This window comes from Ischnura elegans, chromosome X, assembly GCF_921293095.1.
Source record: "Ischnura elegans chromosome X, ioIscEleg1.1, whole genome shotgun sequence".
NCBI classification, from domain to species: domain Eukaryota; kingdom Metazoa; phylum Arthropoda; class Insecta; order Odonata; family Coenagrionidae; genus Ischnura; species Ischnura elegans.
Window position 1 is genome coordinate 104,900,899 of NC_060259.1, and position 21,911 is coordinate 104,922,809.

The following is a 21,911-nucleotide window of genomic DNA, read 5'->3' on the forward strand; positions in this document are numbered from 1 at the left end:
ACTTTATGCAGATGCTGTTATTGTACATCAAATCCAGACAAGATTTTTAAATATTTTTTTGATTTCTCCAAGGCTTTGGTGGGGGATACATCCCCTCATCCCCCATAGTTACCCCACTGGCCTAAAATATCTTTTTCTCCTCCCCCCCCCTTAGGTTTTTTTCTGTATCCATTAATGTATCATTGACAACATCCATTGAGGTCAAAAATAAAAATAAGAGTACATAGAATGCATTTCATTCAACCAATATATTTCTAAGTTAACACTGCCATTAACTATTTGATGCAAACAATGCGCCATTTTGATTCAACTACCGTGACTTCAATTACATCACTTTACTGCACTAACATGCCAAAAAGTATGTGCACGGTGAGGTGATCCAGGTGAATGAAATAATAATGGAATTTAAACTCGCAGTCGCTGGCTAAGGGAAAGCGTCAAATTGCACATTCCATCCGATTAATGATTACTACTTCCCAGTGTGTGATGGTCAAATTAAGCAAAGATCATCAAGTCATTTATGATTGATGTCAATTTAAAATAATTTGCCTTAGTACTTTTTGTGGGATTATTTACTACCATATGATGACTTATTTGCTAAAAAATAAAATTCAATCAAATTAAATATTATTTTATCAGCGATTTAGCCCCAAAATGGTATTTCAGAAACGCAGGCAAAAATGAGTTGTGTTGTGCGGGTGGTCTATACTCTAATTTTGATGTTAATTCATAGACATTGTTTGAACCATAGATTTCGTCAAATATGTGGCGAGTCAAACAGGAAGTACAACGCACCGACGCTGATCAGCGCAGTCAACCAGGCGAGACCGGTCAACGCGGCGAGGCTGCCGCATCGAACCAAAAGCAGTATATCCAGCGTATATAAGACCAGCGGAGAAGCCACCGCGAGAGGCAGAAATATAAGAGAAGGTGCTAGCAGAACGCTGTGCTAGAGAGAACTGTGCCACCTCAAGTGTAAACCGATTTTTGTACATGATAAAAATCGTACATTGGAAGAGTATTGTTTCTTTGCAACATAGCCTGACAGCAACCTTTACAAATAAACTTCAAATTTCATTTTTATAGACTATAAACATGTATCTACTCTTTAATATTATTCATTACCCCATATTTTCATAAAATTCGTCTTCATAACCGTTTCATTCTGACTTTTTGCTGATCTGCATCCGATTAGTTTGAAAAGTCGACTGAATTCGGAAGTCACCTTTTCACTCCCAAGACCACCTTTCATTTTCAAAGTCAATTAAAAGTAACGCATTTGTTATAAAACATATTGAAATACAAAAAAATTAATATACATGTACTATTTTATAGAGGCATTATTGTCACCAGAAGAAGAGAATGTAATCACATTTTCAAGCTTCCATAGTGGCTACTCCTCAGTAGATATGTGATGATCCTAGCTCCGGCATGCGATAATTTAAAAATAATTCCAATTCCACAGGTACCTTACAGAGTTTTGTAAGGAGATTTCTTTAAGACAGGTCATTTCTTGAAATTTCCCAGACATTAGTCGAGGTTACTTATTCCGCAGGCTTGTTAAGAAGAAAGGCTCACAAAGAGGGAATACGCAGCAGGGGACCTCATGGAGCAATGGAAACAATGGAGCAGGAAACCAATGCAGGTAGAAAAATCCCAGGTAAGAGTAAACGGGCGGGACGCACAATTGGGCAAAGGGGCTTATTCACATAGATGTGGCAAACGTTCAGCTATGAATGAATGGACTTTACTCAGAACCCTAAATCCTTTACATATTTAGTCAAATCTTATTCATGATCGGCAATATTTTTATGTTCCACAAAATATATTAGTTAGTGTGGCAAGAGCAACCATGCTTATGCTTCGTCTCTAGTAGGCAGGATAAGCTACATTTTCAATGGAACGTGATCACGGTTGATGTTCCCCACAAGGCTTGGGAAAGGAAATCCTCCCTTAGTGGCTCACGGGTGATCATAAATGAGGTTCTGGTAAACTGCAAAAAGAATGAGCCCTGAATGCCATGGAAGGAGATTGGGTGGGGAAGGAAGCGACCGAATTTGACCAGCAAAGACCATTTTGAGACCAAAATGAGAATTGGTTAAAGACTCTCTCCCATCCTACGTTGAAATGCTAATGAAGTTTTTGAAACAACTGCACTACATTCCACAGTGAAGTTGACCATAATTAATGAAAAGTCATCAATCCTTGGGCCAATTCAGAGAGGGATAAAAACGATGCAGTATAAAGTTAGCAAGAGAAAATAGGACCCCTTCATTCCTCCAAAGTTGACATATGCAAAAAGGAAAATTATTCAGGTAATGAATGTCAAGTTATTCTGTATGTTTTTAGGTTTCTTACCTCAATAATTTAATTCAACTTAAGTATCAACAATTCAAGATACAACAGATTTGCCTGGAAAATATATATCTCTAAACATTACTACATACATTCATTTGTTTAATAAATATATAAACAATAGATACAGTAAGGTTTTAGTTGCCACAGCAAAACTTGACAATTTTAATTTTGCTTCAGGCGGTATATATCACACTTTTATGAGTCTTGGCTGAAAAATCTAGCTTTAGCAGCGCAATAAAACATGCTTGGAACTTCATTTTCCATATTATTATGCATCTAATACAAAGTCACAGGTATAGGTACAAACTACTGAAATGAAGGTTTGGAATTGATAATAAATAGCCTAAATATTTTTTCCTGTGGTATAATAGAGGCATATTTTTTAAACACCTCTTCAGTGAATACTCTTGCACAAATTAATACCATGTTGCAAAATAATGCATATATATTGTATAACGATCAAGTCACTCATGAATTATAAATAGTGATTCAAGTACATCAGACACATCTGATACTTATAAAGATCATAAAAACTATCCAAAATAATAAATAATGGGATAACACTGAAATTTGAACGTTAATAAGGATTTAGTAGCATTACCTTTCAATTAATCTGGAAAGAGTTCATGAATCTCAAAAACAATGCCTAAGCTGGACATCAGGTTGAAATACTCAGAAACATGTAAGGCTTAAATTCATTACTGAAATACTATTAGTACCTATCACCAAAATAAGGTGAATCAGACTTTCAAAATGTGGTCACCACCTTGGCTTTTGTAGGAAAGCCATGGTACTAAACTCGGTCCACATCTCATTAAATCCTGACTGCATCTGAAAAATCAAATTAAAAAATAATGTTCAGCCATTAGTGTAAAGAGATTTTCATTAACAAAAATAACTCTCAACTCTAATACCATGTGCAAAAGTTATCAGCATCACTAGCAATGTTTTTAAAAATGTTAATAAAATAATTTTCTATGACTTTCATGAAAATCATGCAAAGACTGCATACAACTTTTTTTGATAAAATAAAACAAAATCGGCATCACCAGAAATTTCAAAAATAATACGACAGCCATAAAAGACTTCGATCACAATGCAGCAGTACAGAACGACATGAAATTTCTTAATCATCTAAGTCCCACCATTTACTGTAAAGGCAAACACAAAAATTAATAAACAATCACAAAATTCATGTATATTCTGAGCAAGCACATTATTATAAAAGTCAATCAATGGATCAGATTCACTCACTTTTAAATTTATATATTTTTGGACACTAAATACTAAGGGAGCATAATTTAAAGCTGGATTTACCACTGCCTTGTTAAAAGCACACTATCCCGTTTCACTGGGATAGGATTCAAATATGTAAATCACATACAGGCCAAAAATGAAGGATCTATTGGATCACATGGAGTAGTCAGCAAGCACGCTGCCTTGAGCCATGATGCTGAAGTGACAAAGCAAATAGGTATTCTTACCAGGGGCAAACATTTTAACACCCAACTACTTATTCATGTAGGAGGTAAGGAAGCAAGCTAAATATTTCATCAGAGGTGAAGGAAAACAGATTAGTTCATTCTGATGACCAATACTCCCCAGAAAAGAAAGATAAGTCCCGAAAGGCCCATTCTACCCTCAACCCCTCCCCCGTCATCTTCTACAAACTCCACGTGCGACTAATGCAGATCATTAACTCTGAGGTGGTCTCCACCATCAGGGACAAAATGTTGGTCTTTTAACACTTGATGCTGGAATTAACCCAAAAGAAACATCACTGGACATCTATGGTCCATGGTTTTTCACTGGACTGAGTATTCATTTGAAATGAAAGGACTCCAATGATTGGACTATAAGTAGAGATGGGTCGAATAGCAATTTGGTGTATTGATGTATTCAGCCAGGGACCCGCACATATGCTGTATTTTACTATTTTATTAATGAAAATTTCGATCCTTCATCAACTTTGACGCGTCATTGCGGAGCCTCGTTTGGCATAAAGAAACAAAACTGACGTCAGGGGAAGCCCGCATCATTGCAGTCTTCAAATTTGTGATGATCTTTCCGATGAGTGGAACGTTTTGGGAGCAGTAGCTCAATGCAAAACGGAAGGTACCCCATAAATCTATTTTTTTCCTGCAATTTTATAATTTTATTGAGAGGTTTCATGGGGGAAACACCGGATTTTTGGATTTTTCCCCCGATCATTTTTGGTTCCCCACATTGAACGACATCTTTTCACCACTTTTATCTGCGAATTTGATGTAGTTCATCAACTTGCCTAAAATGGTGCTGCATGCACTAAACGACTACAGTCCTCTACGTTTTTCCGAGTCAACTACCTACGATATACGAGCGACAGTGTATGGCACGAAATCCAAAGTACTTGAGATCGTACTTTTAGCATAATTATTCGAGATCTCGAATATCGAATACTTACTTTCTAATAAATATTCCACATTATTGAAAAAGGTAATGGTCAAATACTTCATAGCTCAAAAAACCACCTCCGTCTTGTGTGTCAAGGTCCGATGTCCATGGTCTAATGTTCAATACTGACTCCATTATATTTACTAATATAAATTTATAATCAAGTTTAAGAATGTTGTTGATGTCTTTGTTACTATTAAGCTCATTGCTATTAAATGACTTTATTAATCATTTATTAATTAAATTATAAATTACTACGAATTAACTCCCTCCTGCAATTTCGAAGGAGTTGGAAGTGAGATATCAAACGAGCTTGATTGTATAAATATGTAATCAAGCACATTCAATATCTTGTTTCATACAATCGTATAACATCTAAAAGGGCCTCACTTAAGCTGTTGGGTGCCACTCCTTCACACAGACTTTTTTTCTTGTGCGTACCACACTGATTCGAGGGTGTTTCTTATATGCCATCAAATACACACAGTAATTAAAATTGAGAAATTTGAATTTGATTAATTTAAATTTTATTAGCCCTTTAAAAACAGTGTTATGAGGCTAAATGATCACAAGGTACAGATCCACATTATAGCATAGACAAATATCTAAAGAAGAGAAAAAATATGCCAGGTAGAGCAAAAACCAAAACACTATTGGGATGCCACAATAGGATTTAGCTCTAGTGACAATGAGGTTTCAAATATTTTGAAAACCACCCACTGTGAAGGGAATACCTCAGCCTTTATTCTTAAAAATCTCATAAAATATGCTTGCAAACTTGTATTTCAAGAGGGACAACTTTTTTACTTTTAAATAAATAATACAATACAGCAGACTCCCGATTATCCAAATACAAATAAACCATGCACGAGTTCCACACTCCTTCAATGCTTTCCACAATCTCTATGAAAAATAAAACAGGACGCAAAAGCACCAGGATTATTGCATTTTAACGCAAGGCCTCACTGAGCTCATTATTTCCATTACAATTTCCTTCATAAAATGATTTTATTCACTGGCAAATAAGGAATGTATCGTTTACTTAGACATCTACTATAGCAGTTACAGAGATTCTTCAATGGTTAACAAATTGTAAATTAAGAAAACTGTTATCAGCCATCTTAGTATGTATTTTCATATAAAAAAAGTGCAATTATTGCAACATCCTCGCATGCAGTTAAATACAGCCCAAGGGAACTGGAGACTTTGTCACACTTGGGCATATTTTCACAGCAACCATCAAGGTGAAACTAGATAGGAAGGGAATAGTAGAAGTGAAGGCAATGGGTCAAATGGAAGCATAAGAATGAGGTAAAGATTGCATCATTTACAATCAGGCACTCGCCTACGTAGACAGATTGCAGGAGTACATATATGGAGTATTGGGAATATGAGTACAATCACTTAATCGTCACTAAAAAGATCACAGTCGGGTGAAAAAAGCTCACAATGAGTTTGGTAAACAAAATGAAATAACAGGCTATGTGCAAAAATAAAAATACCTATACTGTTTGATTTACATAAGTTATGAACATTACAAGAAATTTAATTGAAAGTTTATTATACCCACATTTTCTAATTATTTGAGTCGCCTCTCCCAATCATAAGCCCAGATAATCAGGAGTTTGCTGTACCTCTGTTTTTTATTTTTATGAATCATTGGTACATATATGCTTGGATGCCATAGGTATGCATTGAAATATCTCATGCCATTCAAATTAAGCTGCCTACGACTAAGTTGAAGTACATTTTATGATAATAAGCATTTTATACCATGATATATAATAACTTCATGCATCTTCTACTATGAAATTTTTAGGCATTTCATTTCGAAAATACAGAGGATAAAAGCCATAAACATAACATGAGCACAGAGCTGCAAAAGAAAGTGATGATAAGAAAAGAGCGAAAAAATCAGCCATGAAGAGAAAAAGTAGTGCAAAATTACAGTGCAGCCAACTCTTGGATAGCCAGCCATGAGAATGCTAATGAGTATAGATTCTCTATTTATTAATATGATGCCATAAACATTCATCAATCAAAAAACACACATTTTATACTGAAATCATTTAGTTCATGAGAGTACAAATATTATACTAAAACTTGGATGAAGTGGTAAAATATGAGGTATTTAACTCACAAACCATAAAAATGCTATCAGCCCAGACTGACAACCACCATCCAAGATTTAGTTTTCACATCACAAAAATAACAACAGCACAGACTTTAAAGATCTTGCTGTGGTTGCAATTAAATTTTCATGTCAAAGAGTAAGAAAAAGTAAAAGAAATGATGAATAAAGTGCAGCAAATATCAGCTAAAAGAAAGAAATAAAAGATGGAGCATCAATAAATGATGGAAAGGAAGAGCACTAGAAGTCCCCCAGAAGCTCAGCAAAATATTAGTATTGACTCACCTATACCAAGTTCAGATGAAAAGGGGTGACACAACACCTATTTGACCCTATAAAATAAATAGACAAATCAGGAAACAATTACACAACACTTATCCCTTAAATGGATGTTCATACTTGCAATCCATGAGAATACTATAAAGTGAAATCACTAGACTTTGCATACATTCAAACAATTAATTAAAATGCATCAAAACATTTTACTAGTTACAATAAATTATGGTTTTCAAACAATCACTTGTCTAAGGGTAACAAACAACTGAATATTCTCTACAGTTAGAGAGAGAATAATAAAAAATAACCATGCTTGCAAAACACAATACACAAACTCAAATGATAAGAGATGCAACACAAAATATATGCATTTAAGTGCAAATTTAATTTAACATGAATGCCACAATGTACATCAAAATATCAATTAGAATTAGTGATGGGTTGGTTTAATTCTTTGGTTGTAGCAAATACCCGTTGTAGATGGAATGACAGTCATTGAAATGAACAAATCTGGTCGATGATAAGAAAATTTTCATGCATGCATTTTTCATGCTTCACGTATGGTAAGGCATGAGAAGATTTTCATGGCTATTCTTATTCTCTCTTTCCACCTTTACGCCTAAATAGACTTGCTCCTACAGATAATCTATCTTCCAGAGAAGTTCTCTGCCAAAATGTGCTAAATAGTACTGCCCAAATAGTCATGCCTATATTCAGCTTAGAAACCACTGAGGTCATTTTAGACCAGAATAAAGATGCTGAAATGCACCACGTGAAAATATATCACGGCTTAGTATTGCAGAAATTCATGATTTTAAATAAAACCAAGTATTTCCCATAACAACCTTTATGCACCATCAAAAATGACAAAGAGCAAAAATTTTCTCCCCATTAGGAATCTAATTCAATTGAAATGCCACTGAAAAATTTTCCCTACCAGCAATTAAAATTATTTCAGGCTTCACTTGGCGAAAATTCGATATATCCATGACAAAAACTACAAGTCGTAATTTCCACACTTAAATAAAACAACTACCAACCATGGTTTCAACACATTATGAAATTTTCAAGGTGGAAGGTTAACTCACAGTTTACTCCATGAAAATGACGTAATATGTTGAAACCATGCTTGGTAGAAGAGTTTTGTATGAATGTGTGGAAATGACCATTTGAAGTTTTTACCATGGACATTTCCCTATCAACTTTGTGTAACTCAAATTGTGAGAAAAGCTCAAGTGAAAGGTGACGGTGTATCAAGGTGAAAACGATAAGAGCATTGGAAGGCAAAGGAGTCAGAAATCTTCAAGCCAGAATCTTAGGGAATGTACAGAAGACTGTATGTTACATTTGCTAATGACCAACAGCTTGCTTGCTCAAATTTTTCAGACAAATTGAAGTCGTAAAATAGCCAGGAGAAATAAATATGTGAAGTAAAACAAGCAAAAATGTGATTGAAGTCAAGAAAAAAAGACAAAAAACAGTATAAAAATGAGGTAGCAGGACTTCAAATCCACTGACATACAGCAATTGACTCAGTAGTATGTACATATTTCAGACGAAGTTTGATGCAGGGTTAATGACATTACTAAAAGTGATTCGGCTATGAAGACAAAAAAGAAGACAGCTGATGATGGGGACTTTGTGAAATTGGAAAGACAAAGGTAAACTAGAGGACCTGGTCATGGTGTACAAACTTGCAAATATGCATAAGATGGATGAAAACAGTCTTCTGACACTTGAGGCAAGAATGAGTAGCAGTACAAGGCTTGTGGATGATATAAATACCTAGCTCGAAAAACTAATGCATACACATAAAAGGAAATAAGTTTGAATTATTACAATGATAGAGATATACTTGATGAACAAAACACTGTCAGTACACTCAAACACATAGAGCATTTATCACGCATGTGGGTTCAGGCAAAGAGATAAAAGATACTGTAACGAAATTCTGCCATTGCTGTGGCTAATGCAAATAAGAAAGAAAACAGTTGCTATGCCCGAGTGTGTTAAAATAAACATTTCTAAACAAAGGTAAGAGTAATAAGAAATTTAAATGGTCATAATTAGGGGTAGACGGATCCAGGATATTTTTCAGACCAGGATCCTGATAGGATCCTTGATTTTCAGAGCCAGATCTTCAGATATTTTCAGATCACAATGCATTTTCAAATTCCTGCTATAAAACAAAGTAATTATTCAAGTTTATTCTGGGAACATATAATCAAAGGAATGCTTTCTAGATTTACATACACGTTTAATATTTTTACTGATTAAATATCATTTTCATAAGATTTCAAATAATTTTCAAAAAATGATAAAATCTTTACATGCTCAGGATCTAAACTGCTACGCTTGTGTTTGGAAATGAAAATAGGTTTCAATCTCTGAATAAACCATTGACTGAATTTCAATATTCCTCATATGAGTATCCCCCAAATTTTGTCGCTTTCTCACCGCATATTGACTTGCATTACACCCGCTAATGCTTCAGTTGCGGTGAGGAGGATTTTGCACTTCCTCGCAATAGTTTAACGTCACAGTGCACGCATATGGTTCTCTTTATCTCAATAAAAATGTTTCTAGATAAGGAAAGACATTTTCATCAGTATATCAACTAATTAAATTGCAACTGAGCAATTTGCAACACAGTTAACAATGTTTAGAACAATATTAGTGTCACGTGCGACGAGTTGAGGGAGCAGAACGAGACAACTGCTCAGCGAGAGGAAGGGGGGGGCAGCAGAAGTGCATAAAGGATAGGTGGAGGGGATGGAGTGCGCTCCTTCGAGCAATGAGGCAACGAATGAGGGAGTCAAGGACGAACATGTCAGATATTGCTACTTAGTGACGTCGTTACCTTCAAAGCGATGCAGGGCAACCTATGTGACATACACTTGGCGTTTCCTGGCCCTATCTTCTTGTTTGACAGCACTGATGCCACGCCTGTTTCTTTGAAAATTGTGCTGTTTTGACAATCTTGAACATTTGTATTGTCTTGTTGTGACTAATAAAATTTTTGTTTCAATCAATTTGAGCTTAACAAACCTAAATAGTATGTTAGAAATGCAACGTGTTTGGTCTCATTCTTTTTTGAATCTCGTGCGCATCATCCAATTGCAAAAACTATTGAGATATCTTCGAGTCCAGTAAGTCACTAACCTAGCATTTGTTCTCCAGAAACGGTGAATTGAAGCAGGTAAGATGAAAAAGGTCAGTGGGTGGGATGGGGTAGGGATGAAAAAAACTTCCTTTTTTTTCGTGTCATTTGATATTTTCCTTTGAAGACAATGATTTATGGACTGTGAGGTCTCGGAAAGGAAAAAATACATCAGAGGGGTGATGGAGGGCCAAGGGTGTTTTTTTATCTGCGACGTAGTCACTTATGACGTGGTTGTTATCCTATGGCATTGAGATTCTACCGATGGTTGTTCAATCTCTTTGTAAGAGTTACACTATGTGCCTGTCATATTTTGCCATAAAAATTTCCATAGCTGAAATTCTGTTGCATAACCCTAACGAGAGCTTTTTTTAAACTAAATGGTACAGGAGTAGGACAAGCATCGCAGTGCAACGGCACAAGCGAAGGTAGGATCGGAACTCTTTCCACTCCCTCGCATGGGACGCTGCATTTACTGAAACATAAATTTAAAATTTATGATCCAGATCTGATGCCTTCTATTAACCCTGATTTTAAAATTTCTTGCCAGAACTTTAGTTCTTAGAATGAGATAAAAGATATCAACAGAAAACCCTTAAGGAATTTCTTGAAAAAAATAAATTTCTTGAGGAATTTCTTGAGTAAAAAAGCTCACTTAAATCTTACTGTGGCATAAAAAACTTTAAATATAATACATATAAGAAAGAGATTCTGGCTACACATTTGTAAGTAGGAACTCACTTATGAAATGTTATAATGACATATTCAGGATGCATCAACATAATACATACATTTAAAAGAGGAGTATTACTAAAAACTAAAGCTGCTCTAAGTATTGCCAGCTAAAAACAACACTTTACTATCAATAATAAACCCATTGTTTCCAAAACACTGGTAAGAATAGCAAAACACTGCAGCAATCCCCAAATTATTGTGACTTCATCAAGCCTGAAAAAACCCTCAAACCACATTCTTTAAGTTAGCTATGGTTCAATGTTACACATTCAGTTAGCAAGGGTTTACAATGATTACACAGTTATGAACATAAACAGATCAAATTTGCATCAAACCCATCACTAATTACAATTATTAGAAGAACTAAACATATAAGTTCTCAACAATTAAGCAACATCAAACCAAACAAAAATTTCAAACAAGAGTACAAATATGAGATAGATAAATGTTCAGGAAAAATTAGTTTTACAGATAGATTTTCATTTTAAAACTCTCTAAATGAACCCAAGCCGGAAGATAATTTCAGGATCAATAAGATTTCCCCATCCTGTTTAAAGAAAAAATAAAAAAAAACTAAATATTAGTATTAATGCAAATTGATAGCCATTCATTTTTGCTTACTCTAAATCCCAAAAAAAAAAATAAAATGTTTCCAAACAAATTCACCTGCTTTTTTCCATCACAGTAAGTGCTTCACCAATATAAAAAGCACTTGCTGACATATGCAAGTATTAGGACACATGTATAACGGCTCATTAAGTAATTCATTCACAATCTGATTCCCTCAATAGCTTTCAAATTTACCCTAGGCTTGAAAGGCTATCAAAGACTGAGTGGTGGCGGTGTTGAACAACTAAGCCACAGTGCAAGTGTAATCATAAAAATATACATGTCTATTGATATGGTTACCACAGGTATGGCATGCACTGGAAGAGCTAAACTTCATCCAAATGAGACACCCAAAACCTGCCTTTTCAGCAGAAGTAAGGCGTCAATAAAAGAGGACATCAAAGCTTGAGTATTACTTGACAACAAGAACTCCAATATAATCTGCTCTAACCATAAGGGTATGCACTAAAGTATTCCTCAATAACAGTTCTGAAATTCAAAAAATTTCAAACTTTCAAACAAATACCCTGGCATTGAATGTTTTACAGCTTAAAAGTGAAGAATAACAAAATCAACAAGTCTCACTTTTTCCAACCACCAGTGACTTCTAACTTTTGAAAGTGAATAGGTTTTAGGTAGAGATGGGTGGAATAATTATCTCGAATTTCGAATACCTCAGATACTAGAATTGCGCAAAGTATATCAAACATTATTCTTCTATGTCGCTCGATGATTGTATAAATAAAAAAGTATACATCAAATATATCTAAAAATCAACTTTTTTATTTTGAATAAATTCCCCACATTGATTGTTGTTGCTTTACATTGGCAATTTTCAGTTGCACTTTACTGAATGTATCTGTTTTTGTGGGTTGACTGTTTAGACACACTTGTCATCTCCAAAGCCAATTCATTTATCATCTCAACTTTATTTGAATCTTGGAAATCACTGATTTCGAATCGTACATCAAGAATTGTGGCAAAAGTGAATAATTGTTCTTTTTCCAGAAATTCATACCAACTTTTAATGGAAAACTGCAAATCATCGACGAAACCTTGTATGACTATACCAAAACTTCTTAGTTTCTAGGAAATGAATAATGCTATTTACAAGAGAGATACTTAAGAAACTGTGACTGCACTTCCACTAGCAAGAAATGTAGAGTCTTTCAAAACATCCAGAACATCAATCAATTGCTAGATGGCATCGCACTGTGGTGGAGTTATGTCTACATTAAACCCAGGTCAGAGGCAGCTTATGTTATTCCTTGCTTCTGCTCCTCATCGTTTAAAAAAGGGAGTTCCATCTTGTGGGTTCATCCTGGATGAGTTTCGAATGAGAAGTGGTGAAAATAATTTTTTGAATGTTAGTGCATTGATGAATTCAGCCAGGAGCCCATGCATATGCTGTTTTTTACTATTATATTAATGAAAATTTCTACCCTTTTTCAACTTTTACGCGTCAGTGCGGAGCCGCCTTTCAGCATAAAGAATCAAAACTGACGTCAGAGGCAGCTCGCATCCTTGAATCTTCGAATTTGTGATGATCTTTCCGATGAGTGGAACGGTTCTGGAGCAGTAGCTCAATGCAAAACAGAAGGTACCCCAAAAGTTGATATTTTTTCCCACCATTTTAAATTTTTAGAGGGGTTCCATGGGGGAAACGAGGGATTTTTGGATTTTTTCCCCTGATCATTTTCGGTTCCCCACGTCGAAGGATATCTTTTCACCACTTTTATCCGCAAATTTGATGTAGTTCGTCAACTTGCCTAAAATGGTGCTGCATGCACTAAATGACTAGAGTCCTCTTATGTTTTTCGGAGTCAGCTACCAACGACGTGCACGCGACAGTGTATGGTGCGAAATTCAAAGTATTCGAGGTATTCCAGATTGCACTTTTAGCATAATTATTCCAGATCTCGAATATTAAATACTTCCTAGTATTCGAGGTATTCAAGTATTCACAGATACTATTCGCGCATTTCTAGTTTTAGGAGTTGGGTTTTAATTGTAAAATGTACTTAGCAATAACTTTGAGTGCCTGCTGTTGCGCTGATTTATCCCCATTTCAAGTAACCATTCAAGCACTGATAAAGCTTAAGTATGACCAGAAAGCAAATGTTAAAAGTAACTCATTAGTCTTGATTCTGAACTCATGATTATTCAAATAATTTTTTTTTCTTTTACTTCAAAGATGAGAAAATATATTTCATTTAGCTTTTCTTCACAGACATAATAATGCCACTGATGGTCACATTTTCCAGAAGCACTATCACCAAAAGAGGCAACACTAATTCAGGCCCCATCACCATAAACAATTCAATTGACATTGGTAGAACACACACGACCAAGCTTTGCCCAAAGAGATTGATCATACTAATGCTCAATGATTGCTGGCTCTCACATCTGTTCTAATTCAAATGTGACTTCAAACCCAAAATAATTTTACCTTCATCCTTTTTGGAAGCAATTCACTAGTTCATCAAAAATTTACATAAAAATATAGTAATTTGTATGTGCCTTAGAAATACATAGAAGTCTTGACTAATTCCCAGATCTGCATCAACTTTCAATAAATTATTAGTATTGCAATAACCAGCATAAGCCCAAGAGTATGGACTAGACTTTGGTACTTTTGATTCAATTTCAATAGGACAGATTATCTATTATAGTTGCTATCAAACATTTTTACTGCATAAATGAAGTATCCATTTCATTATGTTCACGCCATCCATGAATTATTAAAATAAGCTGGTGGTCAACAAAAAATATAACTAAAGAGCATAGCCATTAAAAGCTATTTTGCTCATTACATAGGTTTATTTAGTAAATTTAATTTTGTTAACCATTCCAGCTTGCCTCCCTTCGCTCACAAAATTTCTAAGAGCACAGTAACAGTACCTTCATAAAAAAATAATAAAGAAATGCTCTCATATCATGGCCCAGCACTTCACTCACAAAATAACTTAAATTACTCTCATTCCCAACAGAAAATGATCACAATACTGGCCATAAATTGAAAAAATTGAATATAAACTAATATTTCTTGACAACAACATAACCCCAATTCCAAATGCATACAAATCACACACGTCACGAAATTTTCTCAACAGGCAGTCGGTAAAATTTAGTCAATTGAGAAGAAAAGGTATGCATTTCAACATTAACACTCCACATCAAACTTAAAAAATTATACGATTTTGGCTTTTAATAATACATATAAAGTGCATGTTACTATGACACGTATTTATGGCCATTAATTAATATCTAATTTTGCAAATGAAGTAGAGCCTTACCATGCTCAGATGTGCTGCCAACAAACTTGCAAAGAAATATAATCACCATTTGTACATGGATTTTTTGTAACTTTGAGCAAACATGTTCATGATAGGATATCATTTCCACAACATCAATTATACTGAAAGTATCATATATTTTTTTCCAGAAAAATTGCTATCATTAAATTAAATTAAATACTGTCAGAAATATGTAGTAGGAAATCAACAAATAAGCTAGCATAATACTTAAGAAGTCATCAGTCTGCTCTTCTTCGAAAAAAGAGTTTAGCCAGCTGGTAAGGATTAATAGGATACCAATGCCAAGAAATTTAGTGCATATATTTAGAGTGTGCAGACCCTAATGCAACAGCAAATTTAATTTTGGCCTTTGATATGACTCGATACAATTCCTATTCATAAATATTATTAACATTTTTAGATGAAGCTTGAAACTATTTCACTGCAACACAACTGAAAATGTTGCATAAGTAATGGAGATGCAATTGAAAAGGAAATATTACTTCAAAGAATTACTCCATGCACAAACATAAATGCACCACAACCATAAACTTCTCATTCCAAAATAAAGTGATTTAAAAATGAAAACATTTTTGACCATTCAAAGCCAAAAATAATCTTTCAGGCTAGTTTTATCAATGCAAGCAAATATTAATCCATATCCATTCTTTACAGATATCAAACACCAACATCGAGGTTACAAATGCATAATAAAAACAGAAAAAGTAAATGGAAGTATCAAAATGCTCTCATACCAATTGTGGCCTTCAGTTAACTTCTCAATCCTCTTTAGGACATTATGAACAATATCTGTGCTGGATGATGTTCCCCCCAAGTCTGAAAAGTTTAAATTTGAAGACATTTAATGAATTGAAGCTAAAATCTCAACGTAATATGCAAAGCAATGAACGTGCACCCGTGTTCGTCTCACCTAGTGTGTGAAGACGGTCTTCATTGATGGTGTACTCAATGGCTTTCCTGATGTTGGTCGCATGATAGTGGAATCCCAAGTGTTCCAACATATCCACAGATGCACTTAACATGGCAATTGGGTTGGCAATATTTTTACCTGCAATAGCTGTGCCAGTGTTCCTGGTACCAGGCTCAAACACAGCATACTGCGGACATGTAAAAAGGGAAGATGGACGATTAGGTCTAGATAACAACTAAATTACAACAACATTAATTTTTCAGCGGTGTGCCTTGAAATTTGATTCCCTTTGAAGATTAAACTCATCTGAAACACTATTACAAAACTTGTATCCAGTTGGCAGTGGTTCATAATAGAACTGTGCATAGTTAGATCATCATCACCACGGGTCAACAATCCTAAAATTGGTTTGACACAGCTTTCCACTCAATTCCCCTATCAGCCCCCCCCCAACCACACCTTCTTATTTCTTTTCTTTCAGATCCTTCTTTACCTGTTCCATATATTTTGTTCGAAGCCTTCCATTCTGTTCTTCTCATCCACTTGATAGTTGGATAATATTATGTTTTAATGCCAGAAAATGCTTTTTGGCTCATAACACTTTTAACTGAGATCGTTTAGATGCCTAATTTCTTCTTTTAATATGAACCTAAAATATGATCACCTTGTTACAGATATTAACATTATAAACTATATTATCCACATTTATATTAGCCCAAGTATACTTTTTTCTCTAGGGTAGGCTCAGCCCTCATGTTGATTTAAGTGAGGCAAGCAACTTTACCTTATCCCACACAAGGAGTGCATGTGCTCCCCACCACCTAATAGATATGAAAAATCAACCACCTTACAAAGGAGCACAAAACTAGAGCCTAGCAAAGTACCTCCCAAACTTGCCAACTTTCGCTTGGCTGGAGACAGAATTGACTTCACATACTATACAATTGAGCCTCGAGTATACCAAGAGTGGCAGTGCCCAACTGCTCACTTGCCTCAAGTCCACCGTGAACCAGTGAATATGAATGGATTCAAGAGACTCAGCAGCTACTTGGGAGTTTGCTTACAAAGTTGCCTCAGCCAAATTTGGAACTAACATTAGCATTCTGAGGAGCAGCAAAAAGTGAGGCTACCACGTGAGTACGACTGTCCTCACCGTTGAGTGTAACGATACTCGGCTGCAGTTTTCCAATTACTCCACCAGTGTGGCCTCTCCACCCATTTCTCCGTCAAAAACGTGGAATGGGAAATGACTCACTAATAGCAGACATTGTGGGCAAGTACAGAAGCCAATTAGCAGCGCTCTTCTCATAGCATCATCAAAGATCACCTTCCCAAACAATAAGGAATATATGTAGTTGCAAGCATGCATATTGCTGCCTCATTGCAGATACATGCGCAAACAAATGAAATGCATCCTAGGTGGCAATAACAATCAAGCTTCTAAGGGAAGGACTGGTGCCTTCTCTAAGCATTCCGCATGTTTTGAGTGTTTACTAGCAACAGTAAACTCTCAATTATACGAAGCAGGATATTACAAAGTTTTTGATAACACGAAGTGAAATTGTAGTCCCAGGGAAAAGCCCATGGTAAATACACGGTGCTTTTCGATAAAACGAAGTTTTGATAGTGCAAAATTTTTTGAAATTACGAACCTCGGGCTCGACCCCTTGAGCAAATGGCATTCGTTTATATGAACTATGGCAAAATATTTTCTACGAAAATAGTTATTCCAGCGAAAGCATCTTACGCGAAGATAATACAGTAAAAGCCCGGTTTTACGAGTGCTTATAATCCCTCGGAAATTACTCACGAAACTGAGCACTCGATGCATCCGAAGGCGTTGAATAAACTGACCAAAGTCCCATAATAGTTCGTATTTACAGTTTTTCTTTTGTTTCCCCGGTATTTAACGAAGCAAAACAGCGTAAGAGTCATTATCAGGCACAACCTAGTTGATTATCAACATATATAAAGAAAGAAATTTTTCAATTTTATAAAATATTAACTACCCAGTTTCGGTGATTTTATTCCTGTTCTTGTATTTTTTGATTGCTGAATAAACCTGTACAAACAGCGTAACTCGTCTCAATCATATGTTTGGTATGAGGTGGATGTTTGTGGATAATTTTGCGAATACATCATGCCGACAATATCAGTTTTGTCGAGTTTTCGAATCTTTAACGAGTATGTCAGTTGGAAAATTGGCCGCAACGTTCAGTGAAATATGGTATGATTCGGTGGTCGAAGATATTTCTCGCCATTGAAAATGAAGTCAGCTTTCGTCTTTAACATCGCAGCGCTTATGGGCAGTCCTATAGACTTTAGTAGACAAAACCACTTGAATAGTGCAGATTCCATTTGTGGTCCCATGCCACAAATGTTTTTGGCTGCAAGGGTGTTCCTAGTTCGTTCACTACTGCACAAATTTTATCTTTCTTTAATATTGTGAACAACCTAAATGACGACACACCAAGCCACCTCCCGATATCAGTCTTTTAAGTCCAGCCACTTTCGCACTCGTCTATCATTTTAGTTTTCGTATTAAGACCCAAATATTTACATTTCCTGGACATAATGCACTCGCAGGGTTCCCACTCTACCTGAATAATGAAATTCACGGTTTTTCCCAGGTTTTCACGTTTTTTTCAGGTTTTCACGGTGTTTTTCAGGTTTTCACGGTCTCAATTTCGTCAAATTCACGGTCCGTTAATAATCAACAATAAGAAAATCACTGGCCGTATATCAACAGAAAATTAACGTACGCGACAAACGGCCGTGGATGCTAACGCCGCAATGAAAAGTGATATCTGTTATGACGTCATCTATCGTTTGCAAAATTCAGGGCCGACTAAAGGACCAGCCCAACCGCGCTCTTGCCCGGACGCCGAATACCCTTCGGACCTTCTGCCGTCCGGGCACAAGAAGTCCTTTTTTAATTCCTCACCGAGAGATTGTTTATTGCACACGTTGTTATTACTGCACAGTAACCAAATTTACCTTACCCAATCTTTCTTATTTAACGGAAAATATTTTATTAAAATTGTTTATAGAGCATAATAAATCAAAAAACAATTACATACACCGTATTAGCACGATCTAAGCGGAACACGATTCTAAGACTACCCTCCTTTTTTGGAACTCCACCAGGGGAAAAAAATTTTTTTCCTAATAACGATAGGATTATTAAATGTATGCGGTAAAACGATCAATGCTTTATTTTTTTATAGGTTGCCTATGTCCCAGGAAACGCAGGATTTTGGCGAGTAATTATGATATTCATCAAAGGTTTCAAACAATATTTTAGATAATAACAGGAATAATAGTTCTTTATCAAGACACTTAGGTCATATTGTTGATTTGACTCATATCTCTTTCAAAATCCTGAAGGAAAACGCCTCCTCACGAAAAAGTTTGCTCTCCACTCGGCATTTACACTGCTATTATGGATTTCTGTCGGATGTTATGAATATGACTGCGTCATGAAATTTTTTATCCTAAAGATACCCATTCTTTTCTAATTAGCATAGCGCCAGATGAGCAGATGAATTCCGATTTTTAGTATGGAGAAACAAAAATCATGAGAAGATATCCCTTCGTCAGTAACTCTGACAAGTGAGACTTATAGAATAACTCTTAAATTGATAACTTATAATAACCTGGTATCTTGTTTTTGGAAAAATGCCACATTAACTGCCGAGAAGCTCAGCTACGAGGATATCGAGTTTCGCCAGAAATCATCATTGTATTTTTCCAACTATTTTCTTGTTTTAAATGCTTAAATAACATTAGAAATACGTCGTGCTTGGTCTCATTCTTTTTTGAATTGCATGCACTTTACAAATATTTCAATCTAATAAAAGTATAATGCCAATTGCCGAAATTCATTGTTAGACACCTTTTGGGCTAATAGGTGATTCATGCAGCGGTTGACCTCTAGAAACTGGGAACTTCGAAGCAGATAGGCTGAAAAAGGTCAGTGAGTGAGAAAAGGGGGGAGCGCAGAACACGTTTCTATTGTTTTCGTGTAACTCGATATTTTTTTCGAAGCTAAGGTCTTCGTAATACGATCCCTGCGCGAGCTGAGACCTTTTTTTTATTTCGGAGATGAGGAAAGCTTCGGAGGGGGGGAGGGGGCGAGTTCTGAGTGGAGGGGGATAGAGGATCTTGGGAAATGCGCTAATGTAACTATCCCACGGCACTCAGCTTCTCCCTATAGTAATTCAATCTCTAGGGGGTGTCTGTTGCTATTAGCAACAAACAACACGTTGTAAACACTTCGTCTCATTTTCGTCAAACGATGGATGCGGGAAAATTATACGACGGGACCACGATCTTCAAACGATCAATGCGGGAAAACGATACTTCGGAGAACGATGGATGCGGGAAAAAATTACATTGCCTTTATGGAACTATATTTGGGACCAGGAACGGTGAACGATCAATGCGGGAACGATAGATCGGGGTTCCACTCTATAATGCACTTGGTTTTAAATATATAAAGACAAAATAAATACCTGCTGAAACACATTATTTACACTTTTACTTTATTATTCACATAAATTCAAACGAGGTGAGCGTAGTCTATTGAGAGCCATTGCCATAAATTGAAAGCCTATTTGCCGTAGAAATGTTTCCTTAAGTAAAATTCCAATGGCAAACTCATATTTCGAAGCATATGGCATGTTCCCTAATTTTGTGTGGGAACGAAACTTCGAGTTACAAATCAGATTATTTTCGTAAATGGTTCATTCTGGGTCCATTAGAAATACAAATTATTTCATTCGTCCTTTTTCGAATACAAGTCCATCCCAAGCTATCACTGAAATCGAAACGCTTAGATAAAATAACAGACTTCCGCCATTAAAATGGAAAATATCGGTCAATATGCCGTAGTATAGTACGGACCAATTACTACACTTCGAATATTCGTGTGTAGAGAAATGCGTAGACTAAGAGTCTGCGCGTGCCTGACCATGAAACATGATTAAAATATATTGAATTTGATCAGTCAATCGTAGTATTATTATCAAGATTGAGATATTTTTAAGGTTACATGGCGAAATTCACGGCTTTTCCCAGGTTTTTTCACGGTAGACGAAATTCACGGCTTAATCACGGTTTTAAGGTTTCCACGGTTGAGTGGGAACCCTGACTCGTGCAAACAACCTGACACTACTACGCCCCAAAGACTGAAAACATACACTCCGCCCCTCCAAGCGAGTAAGATCCACCCCTTACCCACACCCCAACTCTCCGTTGTCGTGTGATTGGGCACATCCAGTCCACGGGATGGTAGAAGTTTTTCAATTGCTCTCCTCTGCTGAATGCTGAATGCCCATAGATCAGCCCTCTGCCTTGGATCGTGCTCAAAGGATCGGGTGCATTGAGCCCACCCCTCTATACAGGCTGGCCTGTCTGAGGAGAGTTGTCTGAGGACAGCCACAAGGGCCTAGTTCGGGGTAGGGGGTAAGGTTGCCAGGTAAGAAAGGGAAACGCACATGTTACTCGTAAAAAAAATGCTTCCATGAAGAAAGGAGCTGGAAGGGACGACGACCTTGAAGGACCCAAAGGAACAATCCCTTGTTTTGGTGATTCGAACAAAGGGCTTGTTTTGTGTTTCAGGCTTGTTTAGGTGTTTCAGGCTTGTTTATTTGCTGCATATGCATGTGACAACTGTTGTATGACTAGGCGGTGGTGTGAGGTGCATTTTGGGGGCAGTGATTGGCTGCAATCCATGCCGGTGAAGGGTTCTCCAGCCCTCCTTCTTGCTGTCATTGGATAACTCTCGCTGGCCGGACTGTAGTCAGAGAGTTTTCTGGAGAGCGATTGCGATAATATAAATATTTTACTTCATGTACAAAACCTTCAGTTCCTCAGAAAAAAATAAACCTGGGTGGTTCATATACCTACAATAAAAGCATCGCATGGGAACGGATTAGCGAGGACGTATGTGCTGATTTGCAAAATTCGGAACGGAATATT

At 36.2% G+C, this 21,911-nt stretch overlaps 1 protein-coding gene across 4 annotated transcripts in view; it reads right to left on the bottom strand.

The window, feature by feature from the left end:
• Positions 1–2,338: 2,338 nt before the first annotated feature.
• Positions 2,339–21,911, bottom strand: part of LOC124171692 (isocitrate dehydrogenase [NAD] subunit gamma, mitochondrial-like) — a 41,977-nt gene continuing 22,404 nt past the window's right edge. For 2 of the 4 annotated variants that reach the window (XM_046550950.1, XM_046550947.1), the window contains 3 exons: positions 15,930–16,116; positions 15,754–15,835; positions 10,466–11,640 (listed from right to left, as the gene is read on the bottom strand). In XM_046550950.1, the coding sequence (XP_046406906.1) occupies positions 11,622–11,640; positions 15,754–15,835; positions 15,930–16,116 (288 nt within the window). In that variant the 3' untranslated portion in view covers positions 10,466–11,621. Of the gene's footprint in view, positions 3,190–7,207; positions 7,255–10,465; positions 11,641–15,753; positions 15,836–15,929; positions 16,117–21,911 lie in introns of those variants that run through there. The other 2 variants (XM_046550948.1, XM_046550949.1) reach the window with 2 other exon arrangements.